Genomic DNA, 19,439 nt, shown 5'->3' on the forward strand with positions numbered 1-19,439 from the left:
CATAATAAACGATGAAACAATGCCACAAATGAATACTATCTAAGCTAATTATATAAATAGGGTAGGACAAATAATTGGGTGGTATTCCAATTGAAGCCCATTCCTCTAACTCACTAAATTCCATTACCCAAACCTTTAATCTCTATATAGTCATAATGAGTGATATCCCACCAAAGAGATGCCATCTCCTATTCTTGAGTGATGATCTTATCTTGAAGATCTTTGTGAAAGCAGACCCAAAAACAGTAGGGAAGTGCAGAACTCTGAGTAGAGATTGGAATTCAAGACTATGCACCGACTTATTCGTCAAGCAAAACTATAAGAAAACCAAAGAAAGAGACCAAAGTTTCATTTTTGGGATTGGGTCCCCCCCCCCTAAATGATCAAAACTCAACATGGTTCGTAGGAGCCTCTGTTGATACGAGCCAGTAGGTTCATTTCAATGTGCCCATAGAAATCAACCAATATGGATGATGGGTGCATATTCAAAATATATAAATATATTTTAGTGTTGGATCCAATTAGTCAAAATAAAATGGATATGACATACAAATAACTCGAATTATTGACGCAAGTGAAACGAAGACCCATGATCCTTCTTTTGTAGGGCTGTTTGTTTCATCACTACTTTTTGATAGCAGATTTATTTGGATGATGTAATGGATAAATACAAATAATCAATGTAGGTGGACCGTTGGCATTGGGCACAGCTAGCCTTGTTAGTGTTTTTTGTGTTTTTTTGTAATTAGCGTGTGATAATCATTTGTCTAACTTACATGACGTATTCCACATGTCACAACTCCGTAAGTACACGTCGGATGCGACTCATGTATTAGAGCCTGAGTCGGTTGAGCTAAAGGAGAACTTGACGTTTCAAGTAACACCGGTTGTAGATTGACGACACTAGTGTGAAGAAACTGTGAGGAAAGAAAGTTCAATTGGTCAAAGTTGCTTGGAAGAGAGCAGGAGTGGAAGAGCATACTTGGAAATTGGAGTCTGAGATGCGGAAGGATTATCCTGAGCTATTCTCAGGTAATCACTAAATTTTGGGGACAAAATTTTTTATTTGGTGGGGAGAATGTAAGAATCACGATTAATTAACCGTTTTATTAAATAATTAAATTGCCTAAAATAGGTTCCAAAAATCTAGAATGTTAATTAGAAAATTTAAATATGATATTTGGACTCAGTAGATTTTTCTGAGTTGAAAAATATAATTTTCTTCAGAAAATTGTGTAAAAACGCGTACTGGTAAATTAACCGGTAATACCGGCTTAAGTTTGTCCGATACTGTGCGAGAATAATAAAAACAGTAGAAAATCTTAGAAAATAAATTAAAGTTAAAAATCGGGCACTAATTTTAAAGGTTTGGCTTAAAATTAGGCCAAACGGGCCAAAAACGCTAACAGGTTAAACTAGGCCCAAGTTGGGCCCAAGCCCAATACATATAACACCATTAATGAACCATACTCAACCACAAAACACAACACATGCAGTTGAGATGGGAAGAAGGAGAGAAACCCTCCATCGATACTATTCACCTCTAACTTCTCAAGCTCATAACTTGAGCTACAGAGCTCCGATCGCCGCACCGTTTATGGCCACGCGATCACCACGAAGAGATCTACAAAACCCACCCAAGAAACTGGTGCGAAAATTTCATTTTCTCTCTCAGCCTTTCCTTCCAAAAAAAATTCGAAAATCTAGTGTTTGGGATTTTGAGATTTTGATGTGTTTAGGATCAATCTAGCATGAAAAAATTATTGGGTTGTGATCCTACGATATTTGGGAAAGGTAAGAACCCTAACCCTCTTGTGGATCTTTGAGATTTTGAGTTTAGTGGTTAATTGTAGTGATATATGTGGTTTAGATTGAATATTGTTGGTGTAAAACTCAATTGGAGGTTGAACTTGTGGAATTGGAACTTTGGGGAGCTAACTCTTGTGATTGGAAGCTTGTTGGGCACATATTTGGTGTTTCGCACATATTGGAAATCGGCCAAGGTATAGTTTCGGTTTTCTCTATGTAATATGTAATATCTTGGGACAAAGGCTAATGGACCATAGGATATGATTGACATTAAATGTTGATGATTATGATGTATGATGACTTTGAGTTTATGTTGCATGATGATGGATTATTGATGTTGTGTTAAGATTGATTTTGGATGACTATTATGATAATGATGGGTGGTAAGTGATGGATTTGTGTATGAGGAATTATTGATGTATGATGTTATTGCGCATTGTGTGAGAGATTAATGAATTGATTGATGATTTGGTATAGAAATGATGAAAATGTGAATTTTAGGTTGTGGAATGAATTGGAGGATATGTGAATAGGATCTAGGTACATTAGGACTGTTTTGAATGTGGAATAAATGATTTGGTAAAATTGAGGTTTAGAGATTTTTGGTAAAAATGGATTTTGGGTGAACTTTGACGGATCATATCTTGAGCTACGGTTTTTGAAATTGAATGATTTTTATATCAACTTAAAGATAATTCAAAAAGCTTTAAAACGATATAGATTTTGTAGTAATCGGAATTTTGCAGAAAATGATATGATCGTCGGAAGTTGGTGTCAGAAATATGAATTATGTGATGTTGCAGAATTTGTGATTTCTGGTTTGTGTGCGTACGCACACTGCTGTGCGCGCACTCTAAACAGTGGCTATATTTTGACTTGTGCGTACGCACAGCCTTGGGTGCACGCACACCCTGTAATTTTTTGAAAACGTGCGTACGCACACACCGGTGCGCATGCACACACTCTGGTGCGCACGCACACGCTGGGAAGTGCGTTCTGTTGGGAGCGATCACACGTTTCTATGTGTGAACTCAACAAGGTAAATTTTGCCTTTTGTGCATATGCACACTTTGAGAAACTCTTCTGGGAGTGCATACACACAACCCTATGCGTACGCACACTACCCTGTTTTTCAATAAACACCTTGTTTTTAACTATTTTACTTTCTCGGCAAGCTTGTAAACTTCCGTAACACTTATTTAAAATTCTTTAACTTGAATTTAGGCTTGGAGACATGGAGAATACCATAAGTAGGTTAACTAGACAAATTCGGGTAAAAAGTTTAGAAAACGAAGGCTTAGGTTTCTGGAGTACAGAGGAAGGATTTGTTGAGTGAAATGACGGAGTACTGCAATGACGATTGAGGTAATGAGTTGTGGAAATTATGAATTGATGATGGCTGAGACGAGTCAGGAACTCGGAATGGAATGATGGATTACTGATGTATTGAAAAATGATTTATGAAAGCCACTGCTATATTATTTTATACTGAGATTGTTGAGACGCTATGCGCATAGCAAGGACGGTTGGTTAATCCCGCTTTTCGAGGTCGCGGCGGCGGAGTAAGGATGGTTGGTTAATCCTGCTTACGTTGAGATGTGAGGTCTATGGTAAGAATATCCCACTCGCATCCCTTCGGAATCACTAGAGTGTGCAGGCACTATATCCTGGACCGTGTTCCGGGCACGATATCTCGGGGGTTCTCATTCTGAGACCGAAGGGAAACATCTCCATGGAGATGTGTCGGGTTGACAGTTGAACCAACAATGTGATATCACAGCCAAATAGGACAGGCATTCATCATGTGCATCTTCTATCTGTTTGTTTGCTTTGCCGACTTGAAATTGCTTGCCTAATTGTATAACATGATTAATTGCTTCTTGAATTTCCTAATATACATGTTATACTTGTGCTTTACTTGCATTGCTATTATTTGTGTTTTCTACTGGGATTGAGGAGGTTCGGTAAGCGGTGGCGATGGGATCGCATGGCGGTTAGGCTGGTGAAGGCTGTGGGACAGCGGTGAACTGATAGTTAGAAATCCCTTAAGATAGTTTACCCTGTTTCATAAAGGATCTAAAGTTATGGTTTTGATTTTAGTTATGCTTTAAGTTAAATCTTATGATTGATATGAAGCTCTAGGATTGCCTCTGGCATCCTGGGGTCTTATATCTTACATTACTAGGCACTATTACCATACTGAGAACCTTCGGTTCTCATTCCATACTTGTTATTTTTTAGATGCAGGTCGCAACCCACCTCGGTGAGTTGCTTGATGGTGACAGAGCGGAGGACCTTTATCATGTTTTGGAGTCTTTTGGCTATTTTGTTTTAAGTTCTCTCACTTTTGTATTTATATTTGCCTTAGACGCTTACTTTGAGAGAGAGATTCTGTATATGCTGTTTTAACTCACAAAACTCTGTATGTCTGTATAACACTAGTCGGCCTATACTCCGCAGGCTGAGGCTAGTTCCTTATGACTATTATATCCTCTTATATAATTATATCTTGTTATCTTATATCTTTATCTTGTGCCTTAAGTTTGTAGCTTCGTACGAACATTTTGCGCTTTTGTAACTCTATTTTTGAGCTTATTCCTTCATTGGGTTTCTAGAATTATTACTTCCTTCTGTATATTTAAATGTATAAGCCATAGGATTGTCGTGACCTCTGATTAACCTTTGCTTTAGGGCATGAGGTAAAGCTTAGGAGAATTAGGGTGTTACACACGTCACCATTTTGTTGTCCAATACAGTAACCAAATTCAATCAATGAAAACCCTAAACCCCTCATTAAACCCTACTCATTCCAGCATCGTCAGCTCCTAATCATTCAATGTAAAGTTACTATTGCAGGACTGATAAATTAACTAACTATGACCCTCACAAATTAAAAGAACCTCACCATAAAAAACCATATTTTTTGATGTTATAAAGACTTATAATTTTACACAAAATTAGAGTTTCTATTTATTATTCTAATGTCATAGCAACCATGGTAATTGCTTAAAAAAAAAAAAAAGGATTTAGTTGAAGGCGCCCAACTTGCCTAGTGTTCTCAATCAGCATCCTTACATAATGAAGCAACATACCAGATTTCATAACAACATATATACCCATACACACTAATGGCAACATTGTGTTGACCTTACTCAGTTTTCCCCCCTTCTTGCAATGTACCTATCTGGGACATTCTAACGTTTACAGATTGAGTTTTAAACTGGCCAGACCATGAATCAGCGCATGCTGTTTCATGCCCATCCTCGTCACGTTGTTGTTGGCATGTCCTTCATGGTCCACCAACCCAAGTGACTCCACTGACATCTGCCAGTAAAGCTCAAACTCATGTGGCTCATGTGGCTCAAAGTTGGCATATATGGCCTTCTTAAACACCTTGCAAAAATTCCACATCCTTGACCCTCTGCACACAATTTTTTAAGGTGCCAAGCACATAGTTGGTGCCTAGTTGAAGGAAACACCTCCACTATTGCAACCCTCATTGCCTTATTCCCATCCATGTTGACAAGCGTTGGGTTTCTACTCCCATGACGTCCAAAAAATTCAGAAGCAGCCACCTGTATGTTCGGAACTCCTCGTCCTCAACTAAAGTGAAAGCAAAGATGCATGCTTTTCTGTGATGATTCACCCCTGAGAAGACCACTAGAGGTTTCTTGTACTTGTTTTCTCGATAAGTCGAGTCAAAAGCAAGGACCTTTCCAATAATTAGATTTCATTATCCCATCCGTCCAAAATAGGCTTCCAAGTCGATTGCTTTCAGCTATTGTATATCTGGCAACAGTCATCAAGTCAGCATTAGCATTTCCTTCCAAGTAACTAATGGTTGTATGGCGTCACCATCACTGATCCTGGCTCGTCGTTGCTTATGAACATAGTTGTAAGGATCCCTCTTTGTGAACTTAAGCATGCCATAACTGCCCGACTTCCCCGCAATATAAGCCATCACCTTTGAAGTTGTGATACCAAACTGCTTCATGCTATCAACCTGGGATTTGTCACAGTCACTCATCTTTCGGTGAGACAGTACAAGGTTACTGAAGATAGGTGACGCCATTTCGTGATTGTGGTCGTCATTAATCTTCCGCACCATCTACACTTATTGGCTTACATCAAGGTATATTTTCAGCTTCGCCTTGCAATCCGTCCAGTGCTCCAGCCTCTCCTCCTTTATCCTATCTGGACGATCATATTGCTTCAAGCTCCTAGTACCTTGCCAGTGACAGAAAAAGTCGCGCCTCACTAACACGCCATTAACACAACCAACGTCTCCCTTTCGAACATCGAATCCCCTTAACCTCACAAACTACTTATACACAACATATGCCTCTTCTTCTTATTCAAAAACTCTGTTAAAAGTCCTTAGCCAACAACCCTACTTGAGCAAAACCTTCCCCTTTTATTGGCTTATCTTGCGACCTTGTAATGGCTTCGCCACCAGGAGATCCAAACTTGAAATCCGTACTCTCATCCTCATCAGATGATGAAAATCCGACCTATTCTTCACAGCTACTAGCATTGGACTCTTCAAAATCATCACTTAATAGAATTGTGAAAGACATCCTCGTGCCCAACCCGCAAACTGTACCTGAAGCATCCAAAAATTAAACACAATTACATACTTTCAAGTAGAATATACATCCCGACAGCAAACTACATCTCAATTCCCTATTTGGATCAATATTACAATTTTCAAAAACAACTTATAGAATGACACTACTGCTGCTCACGTTGTCGCAATTTCTAGCACCATTACGAGGATCTGAACTTGAACAACATTACTTACCTACAACAAAATACTAAAATGAACAAACACACACGTTGAATAAAAACTACACCCAACATTCACAATTTAATGCATGTCTCTCAATGCCTCCCTAATTAAATTTATCTAATTAACCACCATTATATGGTCAAAACATAATCATTACATAAAGATACATCAACGTATGTCAAAAAAATTCTAAGGGCTTCCTCTAACAGCATACCCGACGTTGTGCACCAACAACCGCCTCCCCAGTAAACTTCGATTGTACTCCACTATTACCATCGTACTATCCTAGAACAACCATAATTCCATAGATAAAATTAGAGTGACATACCTCGATTCAACTCCGCCGACGACCACGACGTAGTTGGGCGGGCTGATTGAACCACTACAACTACACCACCGTTCACAAAAACCCCCACCCTAACACAAACACAGGTGTCCTAATCGATCTCCAAACACAACTCACCAGACACGTTTAAACAACTTCAGAATTTCAACGTGACAGTAAATGGTTCTTCACCAGAACAACCTAAACCCTTGCATAATCACATTAGCCAATTGATGGGAGTGACTACCTATGCCCTAAATTTAGTTTCACCTTTTACCTTTTCCCTTTTCTAAATTGCAAAAAAAAAAATTTCTTTTTTTCGGGTCAGGAATGGAAAATAATTTACATAATCTATATCTATCTCAATATAAACAAACTTGGGTATATAAATTCTCATATTTTGGGTATGGAGCATCCATCCTCAACACACCAATTGAACTCTTTCTGATGATTTTGCAAAGACATGAGGTCCAGCATATAAACAGAACTAGACATATAAATTCTCATATTTTAGGTATGGAGCATCCACCCCCAACATACTAATTGAACTCTTTCTAATGATTTTCCAAAGACATGAGACCCAGCTCAATAGCATCAACGGGGCCAGACACATCTCACCCCGTCGACAATGACATGACTCGACTAATTATCAAGGATGCAAGCCACTGCAACCCACTCCAACAGAGCTTGCTCCCTGAGGGGAGACACGAGGGGCACGTGTTGACATCTTTTTATATAAGGTCCACCTCTGTACATCTTTATTAGACTTGCATCTTTGCCATAGTGTTCACCTTTAAGTTATTATTGTTGGAAGAGTAAAACCCCTCCCCGGCCCCTAACCATTTACGAAATTGACCTGGCGCCCCCTCACCATTAGAAATTAACAACACGGTCCTTAACCATTCTCTCCGTGTAACCAAAAGAACCTTCTTACCGGTACTTTCGGTTACTTTTTACCCGAAAATCGACAAGAGGATCCTTTCGGTCACACGAGAGAATAGATAAGGACTGTGTTGTTATTTTCTAATGGTCAGGGGGCGCCAGGTCCTTTTCTAGATGGTTAGGGACTAAATATTTTAATAGTAAGGTTACACGTAGAGACTAAATATTCTTTTTAGATTTTTATAAGTGATATTTGTTTCATTCAAATGTTCGTGATATGACAAATTAATTTTAATTTAATTTTACGTATTTTAATTTTGTTTATTTAGTTACTAATTTGAATTTTATGTCAGAGGATTTAGAGTTTTCTTTATTTAACCTAAAGTTGAGTGAGTTTCTTCGATTTAATTTTCAAACCAGTGAACAAATTAGATTGAGGTATTTCTTTCTTGTTGTATCAAGAAATTGAATAAAAAATTAACTGATTCTTTTTGTATTCAATTTCTTGATGCAACAAGAAAGAAATACCTCAATCTAATTTGTTCACTGGTTTGGAAATTAAATCGAAGAAACTCACTCAACTTTAGGTTAAATAAAGAAGACTCTAAATTCTCTGACATAAAATTCAAATTAGTAACTAAATAAACAAAATTAAAATACGTAAAATTAAATTAAAATTAATTCGTCATATCACGAACATTTGGATGAAACAAATATCGCTTCTAAAAATCTAAAAAGAATATTTAGTCTCTACGTGTAACCCTACTATTAAAATTATGGTTGATGAATTTAATTCCACTAATAAGAAAAGCAGTTTAATTTTTCTAGAAAAAGTTGTATGGAATAATAATCTTGAACTAACTTTTTTTTTAGGTTCAACAATATAGAACAATATAGAACATACATGTCGTTCTTAAAACCCTAAATCCAAGACATAATAATGCTTAATCAACCCAAATAATGATCACTTTTGTGTTAAGTCTCGTTGTTAATGATTTCGTGCTATCTATTAAGTTTAACGTTGTTTGCTCTCCGTCCAAATGTAAAATATGGTAGAATGCATTAGATGCAAAACTTAAAGCAATGCTTTTTTTTATATTTATTTTCCAATTTTAAGTAAAATCCCTCCTCGGTCCCCTCATCATTAAAAAATAACAACACAGTCCTTATCCATTCTCTCCGTGTGACCGAAAGGACCCTCTTAACCGGAAGTACCAGTAAGAGGGTCTTTTTGGTCACACGGAGAGAATGATTAAGGACTGTGTTGTTAATTTCTAATGGTGAGGGGGCGCCAGGTCAATTTGTAAATGGTCAGGGACCGGGGAGGGGTTTTACTTTTTTTGGAATTGACCATCAATTTATCTTTCAAGAGATTTAATTTTTGACAAAATATCATGGAACCAAATATATTATAGGTTTAATTATTTTGTTAGCCTTTATAATTTCACCAAATTTGTAATTAGATTCTTATACTTTTTTTTTTTCTGTCAATTGGGCCTTATATTTTAATTTTGTAATTAGATCCTTACTAATGTTAAAAAAATATGAGCTAACGGAATATTTTTCTGCAAATTGAATATATCCATAATTAATAACCTAATTAGATCAACTACATGTTTTTTGGAAGAAATATTCTATTATTTTTAATGTTTTTGAGACGGAAAAGAATTAATTATAAAGTTAAAAACAACAGATCCAATTGAAAAGTAAAAATTATAAGAATCTAATTATAAATTTGATAAAACTATAAAGACGAAAAAGATAATTAAACCTATATTATATTGTGGTCTCATAAAGATTAACTCTGTTCACCGAAGCGTACCATTATTTTTCATTAATGACAAATACCGTATATATTTATCTAATTTTTACAAAAATATTGGAATAATTATTTATAAGATACATGCAAAGTTCAAGCAATCAAAAAGGGCAATCAAGCAGCGCAAAACAACAATCGGCGATGCTTTGAATTTGAACTTATAGTGACAATGAAGTCCTGGGCATAGCACAAATTCAAATAGTATATAGAGCCATTGTTACATATCGAAATCAAACTACCAAAGTCGACAAACAATAACTACTTGCATCCTAATCGCTGGATGAAGTGCTGAGCAGAAACAATATAGGGAAATAGATCAACATACAGATGAGCAGTATCAGTAGTTTCGTACCTATTCATATACCAACCTAGCGCAGCACATTTCTTCTCAGGAATATTGCAGTTTTATACTTTTATATAATAAATTTGTATAAAAGGAAGTAATGTCATTTATTATGATACATGAGACTACAGAGTTAGTCAAAAGGAATAGCAATTTTGGATCAGAATAAAGAACAATTCTTGAATTCTAAAAAAAAATACAACTGATTAGGATCAAGATATAACCCTGTAATACTTCTCAACTCTAAAACCAAAAAAGAAAAATAAGACGGACCAAATTATGTAGCTGGAGCAAATTTCTTCTTTCCTTCTCTCTTTAGGGGACTTCCCTCTGTCCCCTTGATCATTCTCGATAAAATATCCGCTTGCTTTGTGTTCCCCTCTCGATTAAGGCTCTTGATCAGCTCATCACGGCTACTCCAATCTGTTCCGCCTCTTTTCTCCAAAATTTTACACAAGATGGAATATGCATTGAGAGTCTTCCCCGCTGCCAAGAGAGCATCTAAAACCTTATCATAAATTGAAAAGCCTACAATATAGTCTCTCTCAAGAGCAAAATCAAACAGTTTGAGAGCAGCAATTGTCTTTTCTTTCTCACAAAGAACAGATAGTAGGTGGTCTAAATCAGGCTCGAATCCATTTTGATTCAGTAACTCAATACGGCCCAGTGCTTCTTCGACATGACCTCTCATGAGAAGAGCCTCCAAAATTTTAGAAACCAAATCCATATTCTCCTTGATTTCCTTCTCCACCATACATTTCATTACTCTGCTAGCCGTTTGGACCCTGCCATCTTCAAACAAACTCTCCATAACTGATCTAAAAAGAGTTGACTCCGGTACATGTCCACTTTCGAGCATGCTATCCAAAGCTGTCTTAGCATCAGCTGGTTCACCATTTCTCAGGTAACTCTCGATAAGTAACCTGTAGGAATCTGCATCTCTTGCAACCCCTCTCCTCCCCATGATCTTTAAAATTTCAAAAGCAGAATCAGGATTTCCTTCTTTCGAGTGCCCGTGGATCAGATTATTAAAAGAAACTGAATCCTGCACACCCTTTTTCATTAACTGGCGGAAAAACGTTTCTGCTTTAGCTGTCTGGCCATTTTCACAAAGATACTTAATCATCAGGTTATAAGCACTAGGTTCCATATCAAAAGAACTCTGCGGTCTCAAGATAATTTCCTTCTCAATTAACTTGTCCAACAATTTCACTGCCTTGTCATACACGTTGGCCTTGCAGAAATTCTCAATCAAGACACCGTAGTGACCAGCCTCTGTCGGAATGCTCAACCTTATCATCCCTTTCAGCACATCCCCAGCTGCGTCCAAGTCACCGCACTCACACTGGCAACTCAGCAGTTTCATGAAGATGGAATTATCCTTGGGGGCAATATACCTATCCACCATCTCCCGCAACACATTCTTTGCCTCGGCTGCTTTCCCAGCATCACAAAGCGCAGGCAACAGTGTAGTGAAGGTAACGGCATTCGGCTTAACACCACAAGACTTCATCTCCTCGAAAATCCTCGCGGCATCATCAACCCGCCCTGCCCCTACATACCCTTTCAACATAGTAGTATAACTAATCACATTGGGCACAGTATCTCCCCTCCCCTTCATCTCCGCAAACAACTTCTCCGCCTCGTCAACATTCTTAAACCGGAAATACCCATTAATCATAGTGTTATAAGTAACAACATCAGGTAAAATATCCCTACTCTTCATTTCATCATAAAATCTAATTGCAGAATCCAATCTCAAAGACAAGAACATACCCCAAAGCAGCAAATGGTAAGTATGCCGGGTAGGCTCGATGCCTTCCCGAAGCATAGCATTGTAGTACCTTTTCGCCATCATATACCGTCCGCGGCGGAGAATGACCTTGAAAAGCGCATCGTAGGACTTCACGGTGCGGTCGACGCCCAGTTCCTTCATCTTCTGGAAGATCCTAACGGATTCCTGAACGATGCCGGCGCGGCCGTAGGCGTCGATAAGGGAAACAAACATGTCCTCGGAGCAGGGGAGGCCTTTCTTGGGGGCGTCGAGGACAATCAAGCGAGCATGGTTGAGCTTCGAGAAGCGGCCAAGGATCTGCACCATCTTGAGTGTGGTGCCTGCGTCGTGGACGAAGAGCCCGGCCCGCTCGACCCATCGGAAGAAGCGGAGGGCCTGGTCGGGGGAAGAGGAGGTGCCATGGAGGATGTTCCAGACGAGAGAAGAATCCATGTGTGGGGCCACTGAGCGAATCGAGTTCTGGAGGCGGGTGGTCCAGGCCCGGTTGCTAATCATCCTGATGATTATTGTTTCGGGCTTTTCCGGGGATTGCTGATGGGCTTTGTTTGCTGGGAGTGGTGTATCGGGTTGGGTGGATGGGTTTTGTGGTTCGGAGGAGGTGGCGCCTGGAGGTGGAGGAGGAGGAGGTGGGTGGTGGTGGTGGTCGTCGGGCTCGGAGAGAGGCTCGGCGGTGGAAGTGGAGGAGAAGCGGGGGAAGGGTAGTTTGGGGATGATGAGAGTGGGTCTCCATTGGAGAAGCTTGGAATTTGAGAGGAAACCCATGGATATGAGATTTGGGATTGGAAATTGGAGATTGTCGAGAGTGGGTTTTAGTGTCGAGAGTGAACGAGTGAAGTGAGGAATAGTTGGATGCAGCAGCCAAAAATGGGGGAGGACAGCACTCTGAGGCTTAAGACTTTTGGTGGTTAGGGTTTAACACTTACAACAGCCCTGTCTTCTTTTCTTTTTGCTGCTTTATTTTATTTTATTTTTTTTTTCCTTTTGTTTTGGTGACACACTAGCAGATTGTTAATAAATAAAATCAATTAATTATTTACTGATATATATTTTTATAAAAATATTATTTATATATTAATTTCAGTCACTATTTTTAGCCACCGTATAAAAAAACGATAAAATACTATATGCATATACGATATTATAGAAAATAACCAAAAGTCCTACGCGCTAAAACAAAGAAACTCTCATCTCCGCGATCAGCCTGAAATCTTCTCTTTGTCATTACTCCTCAGTTTCTTCTCTTCTCCGCACAGCACCGTTCACTCTCCTCTTCTCAGCGTCGTCCATCTGATGCACGGAAAACTTGTCTCTCAACAAATCTCCCTTCGGCAAGTGTACCGAAGTTGTCGTCAAGTAAAAACTCACAATAGAGTGAGGTCGAATCCCACAGGGATTGATTGATCAAGCAACTTTAATTAGAAGAATGTTCTAGTTGAGCGAATCCAGAATTTGGGTTGAGAGTTGCAGAAAATAAAATGGCGGGAATGTAAATAACAGAAAAGTAAATGCTAGAATTAAAGGACTGGAAGTAAATGACTGAAAATAAATTGCAGAATTGTAAATGGGAATGGGGGATTTTGCTCATAAAAGTAAATGGCAGAAATTAAAGAGAATGGGTAAGATTAGAGATGGGGAGTTCATTGGGCTTAGGAGATGTTGCAATTCTCCGGATCAAGTTCATTTTCATCTCTTCCTCAATCAATGCACTCATTGATCTCCTTGGCAATCTTAAGTGATTGAATTGCGATTTCTTGCAATTCAATCTCTCAAATCTTGATCAATAGCCAATTCCTTGGTCAATTGCTCATGAGAAGAGATGAAGTATGGTCACTGATTATACCACATGCATTTCCCAAACCAAGTATTGAGAGGGTTACAGTCACATACCCATCCAAACCCAATTTGGTCCAGCATGAGAAAGCATTTCTAGCTTGATCTCTTCATTCCTCTTCCAAGGTTCAAAAGAGATCCAAGTTTGAATAGCTTCTCTTCCAAGATAACTACTCAATTGGATGAAGACCGAAAGCTTTCAAGTAAAATCAAGAGGAAAGATAGAAGAAGAACAATGAAAATTAGTATTGATCCATCAAATTACAACAGAGCTCCCTAACCCAATGAAAGGGGTTTAGTTGTTCATAGCTCTTGAAGATGAAAACAAAGATGGAGAATACATCATAAAACTAGAAATTGCAAAGAAAGTAAAATACAGAGAGTGGTTCTTCAGCCTCCAGAACTCTTTTACAATTCAAAGCTACTCCTATATATACTACTCTTCTCAGCTTCTAGTTCACTCTTCAAGTCTTGGGCCTTTGGATCTTGAGTTTGAAGCAGTTCCTTTCTTTATTTGGGCTTGGCTTTACTTGCAGAGAGAAAGTGCGGAGTGGGCAGAGACTTAAGCTCAGGGCGTAAGGAGTGTTAATCATTTAGTGAAAGTCCAAGTTCGGGAACATTAGTGACACTTAACATTGTCACTAACGTTCCAATGCACCCCTTTTGCCTCACGTTAAAACCCACGTTAACTAGGTTAACGTGGCTTTTAACGTTGCCTTGTCAACCTTCGAGAACGTTAGTGACACTCAACATTGTCACTAACGTTCCAGTGTGCCCCTTCTTGCTTCACGTTAAAGCTCACGTTAACTAGGTTAACGTGGCTTCTAACGTGGCCTTTGCCATCCTTCGAGAATGTTAGTGACATTCAACATTGTCACTAACGTTCCAATGTGCCCCTAGGTCTCACGTTAGAGTCCACGTTAACTAGGTTAACGTGGCCATCTTTTAGCCATCCCAACGTTAGTGACAATATTGAGTGTCACTAACGTTGGCTCATCCTTCATTTCTCATCGTTAGCTTCCACGTTAACCAAGTTAACGTGGAAGTTAACGTGACTCTTGGGGGTTGTGTGGTTGCTTCAACGTTAGTGACAATGTTGAGTGTCACTAACGTTGTCGACAACTCTTCATCTTCTACGTTAGTTCACACGTTAACCAAGTTAACGTGGGAGTTAACGTGGTACTTAGCACCATAGGCCAACGTTAGTGACAATGTTGAGTGTCACTAACGTTGGCTTCTCTCCCTCCCCCTTAACGTTAGAGGCCACGTTAACTAGGTTAACGTGGCTTCTAACATGGCCACTTATGAGTAATTGCCAACGTTAGTGATAATGTTGAGTGTCACTAACGTTGGCTCAACTTCTTTTCTCCACGTTAGAGTTCACGTTAACTTGGTTAACGTGACTCTCTAACGTGGGCATTGATGGCTTTTTGAGAGTGTTATTGGCAATCACTTTTCTCATTAATCTTTGCAATTTACCTCCCCTTTTCTTGCTTCTTTTTGGTCCTGAAATCAAGTAACAAAGTGCATCAAAGCTCTAGTCCAAGTCATGAGTAATGCAACATAATATTTGTCACTAAACTTATGCAAAATCCTCATGAAATCATGTAAAATGCACAATGTATGCTTGAGTCAAGGCATAAGTGAATATTTACCCAAAACTAGCTTATTTCCTAAAGAAATGCATGAAACTAACCTAAAAACAGTAAAGAAAAGGTCAGTGAAACTGGCCAAGATGCCCTGGCATCACAACACCAAACTTAAAGCTTGCTTGTCCCTAAGCAAGTACTGGAACAAGAGAATGATGAATGGAACATCCAGAGGAATGAGTCATTCTTGTGGAAGCCATATTACTGATTTTATGGTGGTTTCATGCATAGCAACTTAGGTTCATTCCATTACTGGCTTTCAGACCTTTATCATGTCCCTAAACACTTACTTTGTTTATATCTCATGAGACTTTTATTCATTGATCCTTTTATTGTTATTACAAGGGTTGTTTGTGTTATTTAGGCTAAGTGCTCTGTAAGGGGGCAACTCTTTAAGATAAGCTTTCAGCCAACACTCCCGAACCAGTTGGTTCAAGGTGCTAGGTGTTGAAGCACCCCTAAGGACTTACTCCCTCAAGTCTCTCCCCCATACATACACACCACAGGCATATAGTTTATTTATTTTCTTTTCTTGAGACCTTGGTGTCCAGCACCTCTTTGGGTTACTAAATGCTCTGTAGTGAGGGTTACTCTTGATAGTGGATTTTCAGCTGATAATCCCGGGTTAGTTAACCCAAGTTACCAAGTGATAAAGCACCCCTAAGAGCTTATTCATCCAAGTAGATCCCTCACACAGGAGCACCACAGACACTTGCCTCAAGATTAAAACTATTGATGCCTAGCCTTATTGCTTACTCTTTTTCTTTTGTTTTTCACTTCCATTGTTCTTTCCCTTTTCTTTTCTTAGGATCTTGTTATTATCTTAGTCTCATGAGTATATCCAAAGTCAAGTATTCAGGTCAGATGGTTGTCCTCCTAGCCTTGTGGTTGAACCAACTTAGCTAACTTATGACTACCCCAAAGATTCATGAATGCACTTCAACAATATGAACTCTACCCTGGTCTTTTGAAAACAATCATTCTCTTCTTCATTTGATTTAAAATGGACAAGCTTACAAGTAAATAAGGGAATGATGCAGTGACATTTAAACCAGAAATCATGGACCTATTCAGAAAGAAAACTTAAAAGACAGAAAATTTTTTTTAACATGACATGGAAGCAGGTTCTATTTCATACAAGATCTTCCTTATTTAAAGCATAGAAAACGATGGAACAAAGAAGGAACTCCACCACCTTTTACTGTTGTGGGTGTCCACGCTCTTTTCTTTTCCTATAAAGATTTAAAATAAGGAAATTAATATATATAAAAGAAAAATTAAAACTCTACGGCTAGAATAAAATGAAAGAAAGGATTTGATTGTTTATCTATGAATTCCAACTAACTAACTAACTATTGGTGGTTCCTTATATGCATTTTGGTGGCACCATGGGGTGACACCAAACTTAGTTTGAAGCAATGTGATGAAAAGTTTTGTTCAAAGCTCCCAAGACTAGCATGCATCTTGGTTTGCTTTGAACACCAAACTTGTTCTTCACTATATACTGCATGATAAAGAATTCACCAAGTGTTTGTCAAGTTTGGGTTGAAATCATAAAGATTGACTTATTCATTATCATCTGAAAGCATATAAAACATGGGTTGCCTCCCATGAAGCGCTTCTTTAGCGTCACTAGCTTGACGTTTTTCTTTCATCATGGTGGTTGGTAGTGCTTAAAGTCCTCCCCTCTTGCTGTGGATTTGTATCCATTGGTTGGATCAATGATCTCCATATGTTTCAAGGAAAGAACTCTGTTGATAGTGAAGACCTTAGGTAACTGAGATGGTACAGTAGGGAGATTAGGAGGAATATCTGGGAAGTAAGATGAGACAACTCTATCCCCTGGAGAGAAATCTTCCGTAGGGATCTTCTTGTTCCTCCATTTCCTTGGTACCTTCTTCTTTGTTTCTTTTGAGGTTGCCTTCCCCTTGGTGACCTCTTTTTTCCAAGGAGTTGTGATGCTGTCTTCACCTGCCTCTAGAGGTTTGGGTTCCTCCAATTTTTCTTTGAGCTGTGGCAGTTGCTGTTTTCCTTGTTTATCAGTTGAGGGGGTTTCAGAATGAACTAGCTGTGCTTCAGTACTTGTCTCCTCCTTCAGTGTCTCCTTATCGTTTGTGCTTAGTTCCTTGTCCTCTTGATCTGTTTCTTGTGAGAAGTTGAAGACATTGAAGCTGAGTCGTTCATCATGAATTCTCAATATTAGCTCCCCTTTCTCTACATCGATAAGTGCTCTGGCCGTAGCTAGGAATGGTCTTCCCAATATGATTGGGTGAGTATGACTCTCTTCCATGTCTAGAATGACAAAGTCTGTTGGGAGAAAGTACTTCCCAACCTTTAGCAGCACATTTTCCACCACTCCTATTGCTTGCTTTTGAGTTTTGTCAGCTAGTCTGATAATGACATCTGTGGGCATTATCTCATTAATCTGTAGCCTCTTTGCCAGAGATAAAGGTAGTAAGTTGATGCTGACCCCCAAATCACATAGTGCTCCTTCGAACATAGTCTCACCTATAGCACAAGGGATATGAAAGCTTCCTGGGTCTCTTCTTTTTGTAGGCAGCTCAGGCTGAATAAGTGCACTACATTCCTTGTTCATCACTATAGTCTGCCCTCCCTTGAGTGAGCTTTTCCTCGGAAGAAGTTCCTTCATATACTTGATGAATGCAGGCATTTGTTGAATTGCCTTGATAAATGGTATGTTCACATGCAGAGATGCAAACAAGTCTAGGAACCTTGAGTATATTCTTTTTCCCACAGCACCATTGAGCAGTTGAGGGAATGGTGCATAGAGCTTCAGCAGCTCTTGTTGTGAGATTTCTGGTTCTTTGTGATCTCTATCCTCCTCCTTTGTTGAGTTGTCTTCAGGTTGTTTGCACATTTTGCCTTGCTTGTCTTCAATCTCTTGATCACTTGTAGTGACCATTTTGCAATCTTCCCATCTTACTTTCTTTGCTTCTCCCTTGGGGTTTTTCTCAGTGTCACTTGGGAAGCTATCAGTAGGTTTGGGAATCTTCTCAGCTAAATATCCCACCTGGAATTCCATCTTCCTAATGGTTTCTCCCTGGTTCTTAATATTGGCTCGCACCTCCTCTTTGAACACCTTATTTTCTTGAATCTCTTGGCATATTCCTTCAAGTAAGGCTTCAATCTTAGAGAGCCTGTCATCAATTGATGAGTGGTTCGGAGCAGATGTGCTGTTTTGGTTTTGATAAGTATGTGGAGAAGTGTTGTTGTGGGGGTGTTGAGATGTCCTCTGGGTGAATTGTTGGTGAGCTGCATTGTTGTTGGAGTTGTAACGTCTCTGGTCTTGGTTTTGATCTTGCTCACTTCCCCACCCAAAGTTCGGGTGATTTCTCCATCCAGGGTTGTAGGTCTTGGAGTATGGATCATAGTTTTTCCTTGGTGAATTCCCAATGTAGTTGGCTTGCTCCTGACTCCCTTCTGCTTCTTGGTTTACTCCTTCTTGTGTTGTTGATGAAGTGGAGATTGCTGCTACTTGGTTCATCTCCATCTTCTTGGTGAGGTCAGCCAGCTGCTGGATAATGAGCTTGTTTTGGGCCAATAGAGCATCCACATTGTTTAGCTCCATCACTCCTCTTGTGTTCCCTCTTTCGGAAGCATAGAAGTAGTCGTTTTCTGCTACTGTTTCAATAACATCTATGGCTTCCTCAATGGTCTTCTTCTTGTTCAAGGACCCTCCAGATGAATGGTCTACTGCCTTCTTTGACTCATAAGAGAGCCCTTCATAGAAAATGTGCAGCTGGACCCATTCGTTGAACATGTCAGGTGGACACCTCCTTGTTAAGTCTTTGAACCTCTCCCATGCTTCATACAGAGTCTCACCATCCTGTTGCCTGAAGGTTTGAACCTCAGCTCTCAGCCTATTGATTCGTTGAGGAGGGTAGAATCTTGCTAAGAATTTGTTCACTACATCCTCCCAAGTTGTCAAGCTCTCCCTTGGGAAGGATTCCAGCCACTTGGCTGCCTTGTCTCTGAGTGAGAAGGGAAATAAGAGCAATCTATAGGCGTCAGAATGAACACCATTAAATTTCACTGTGTCACATATTCTCAGGAAGGTGGTCAAATGTTGGTTGGGATCTTCTTGAACACCTCCTCCAAACGAACAGTTGTTCTGAACAAGGGTGATGAGCTATGGTTTAAGTTCAAAGTTATTGGCATGGATTGTTGGCTTTTGGAT

General features: G+C 39.2%; 1 protein-coding gene, 2 long non-coding RNA genes and 1 other non-coding gene across 4 annotated transcripts; 2 read left to right on the top strand and 2 right to left on the bottom strand.

Annotated features, from left to right (window-relative positions):
* Positions 1–1,478: 1,478 nt before the first annotated feature.
* On the top strand, positions 1,479–4,331 carry LOC140181954 (uncharacterized). Its single transcript, XR_011877654.1, has 3 exons — positions 1,479–1,794; positions 1,871–2,003; positions 4,051–4,331. It is a non-coding gene; the product is annotated as an uncharacterized lncRNA (long non-coding RNA).
* Positions 4,332–4,754: 423 nt separating this feature from the next.
* On the bottom strand, positions 4,755–7,622 carry LOC112777597 (uncharacterized). Its single transcript, XR_003190494.3, has 2 exons — positions 6,927–7,622; positions 4,755–6,412 (listed from the first exon to the last, which is right to left on the bottom strand). It is a non-coding gene; the product is annotated as an uncharacterized lncRNA (long non-coding RNA).
* Positions 7,623–10,005: 2,383 nt separating this feature from the next.
* Positions 10,006–12,744, bottom strand: LOC112775880 (large ribosomal subunit protein mL102 (rPPR5)). Its single transcript, XM_025819777.3, has one exon. The coding sequence runs from the start codon at positions 12,522–12,524 to the stop codon at positions 10,245–10,247; it is 2,280 nt and encodes a 759-aa protein (XP_025675562.1). The 5' UTR covers positions 12,525–12,744; the 3' UTR covers positions 10,006–10,244.
* A 6,276-nt stretch (positions 12,745–19,020) lies between these two features.
* On the top strand, positions 19,021–19,124 carry LOC112782029 (small nucleolar RNA R71). The gene has a single exon (XR_003192773.1). It is a non-coding gene; the product is annotated as a small nucleolar RNA R71 (small nucleolar RNA).
* Positions 19,125–19,439: the final 315 nt, after the last annotated feature.

Source organism: Arachis hypogaea, chromosome 19 (genome assembly GCF_003086295.3).
Source record: "Arachis hypogaea cultivar Tifrunner chromosome 19, arahy.Tifrunner.gnm2.J5K5, whole genome shotgun sequence".
Taxonomy (NCBI): domain Eukaryota; kingdom Viridiplantae; phylum Streptophyta; class Magnoliopsida; order Fabales; family Fabaceae; genus Arachis; species Arachis hypogaea.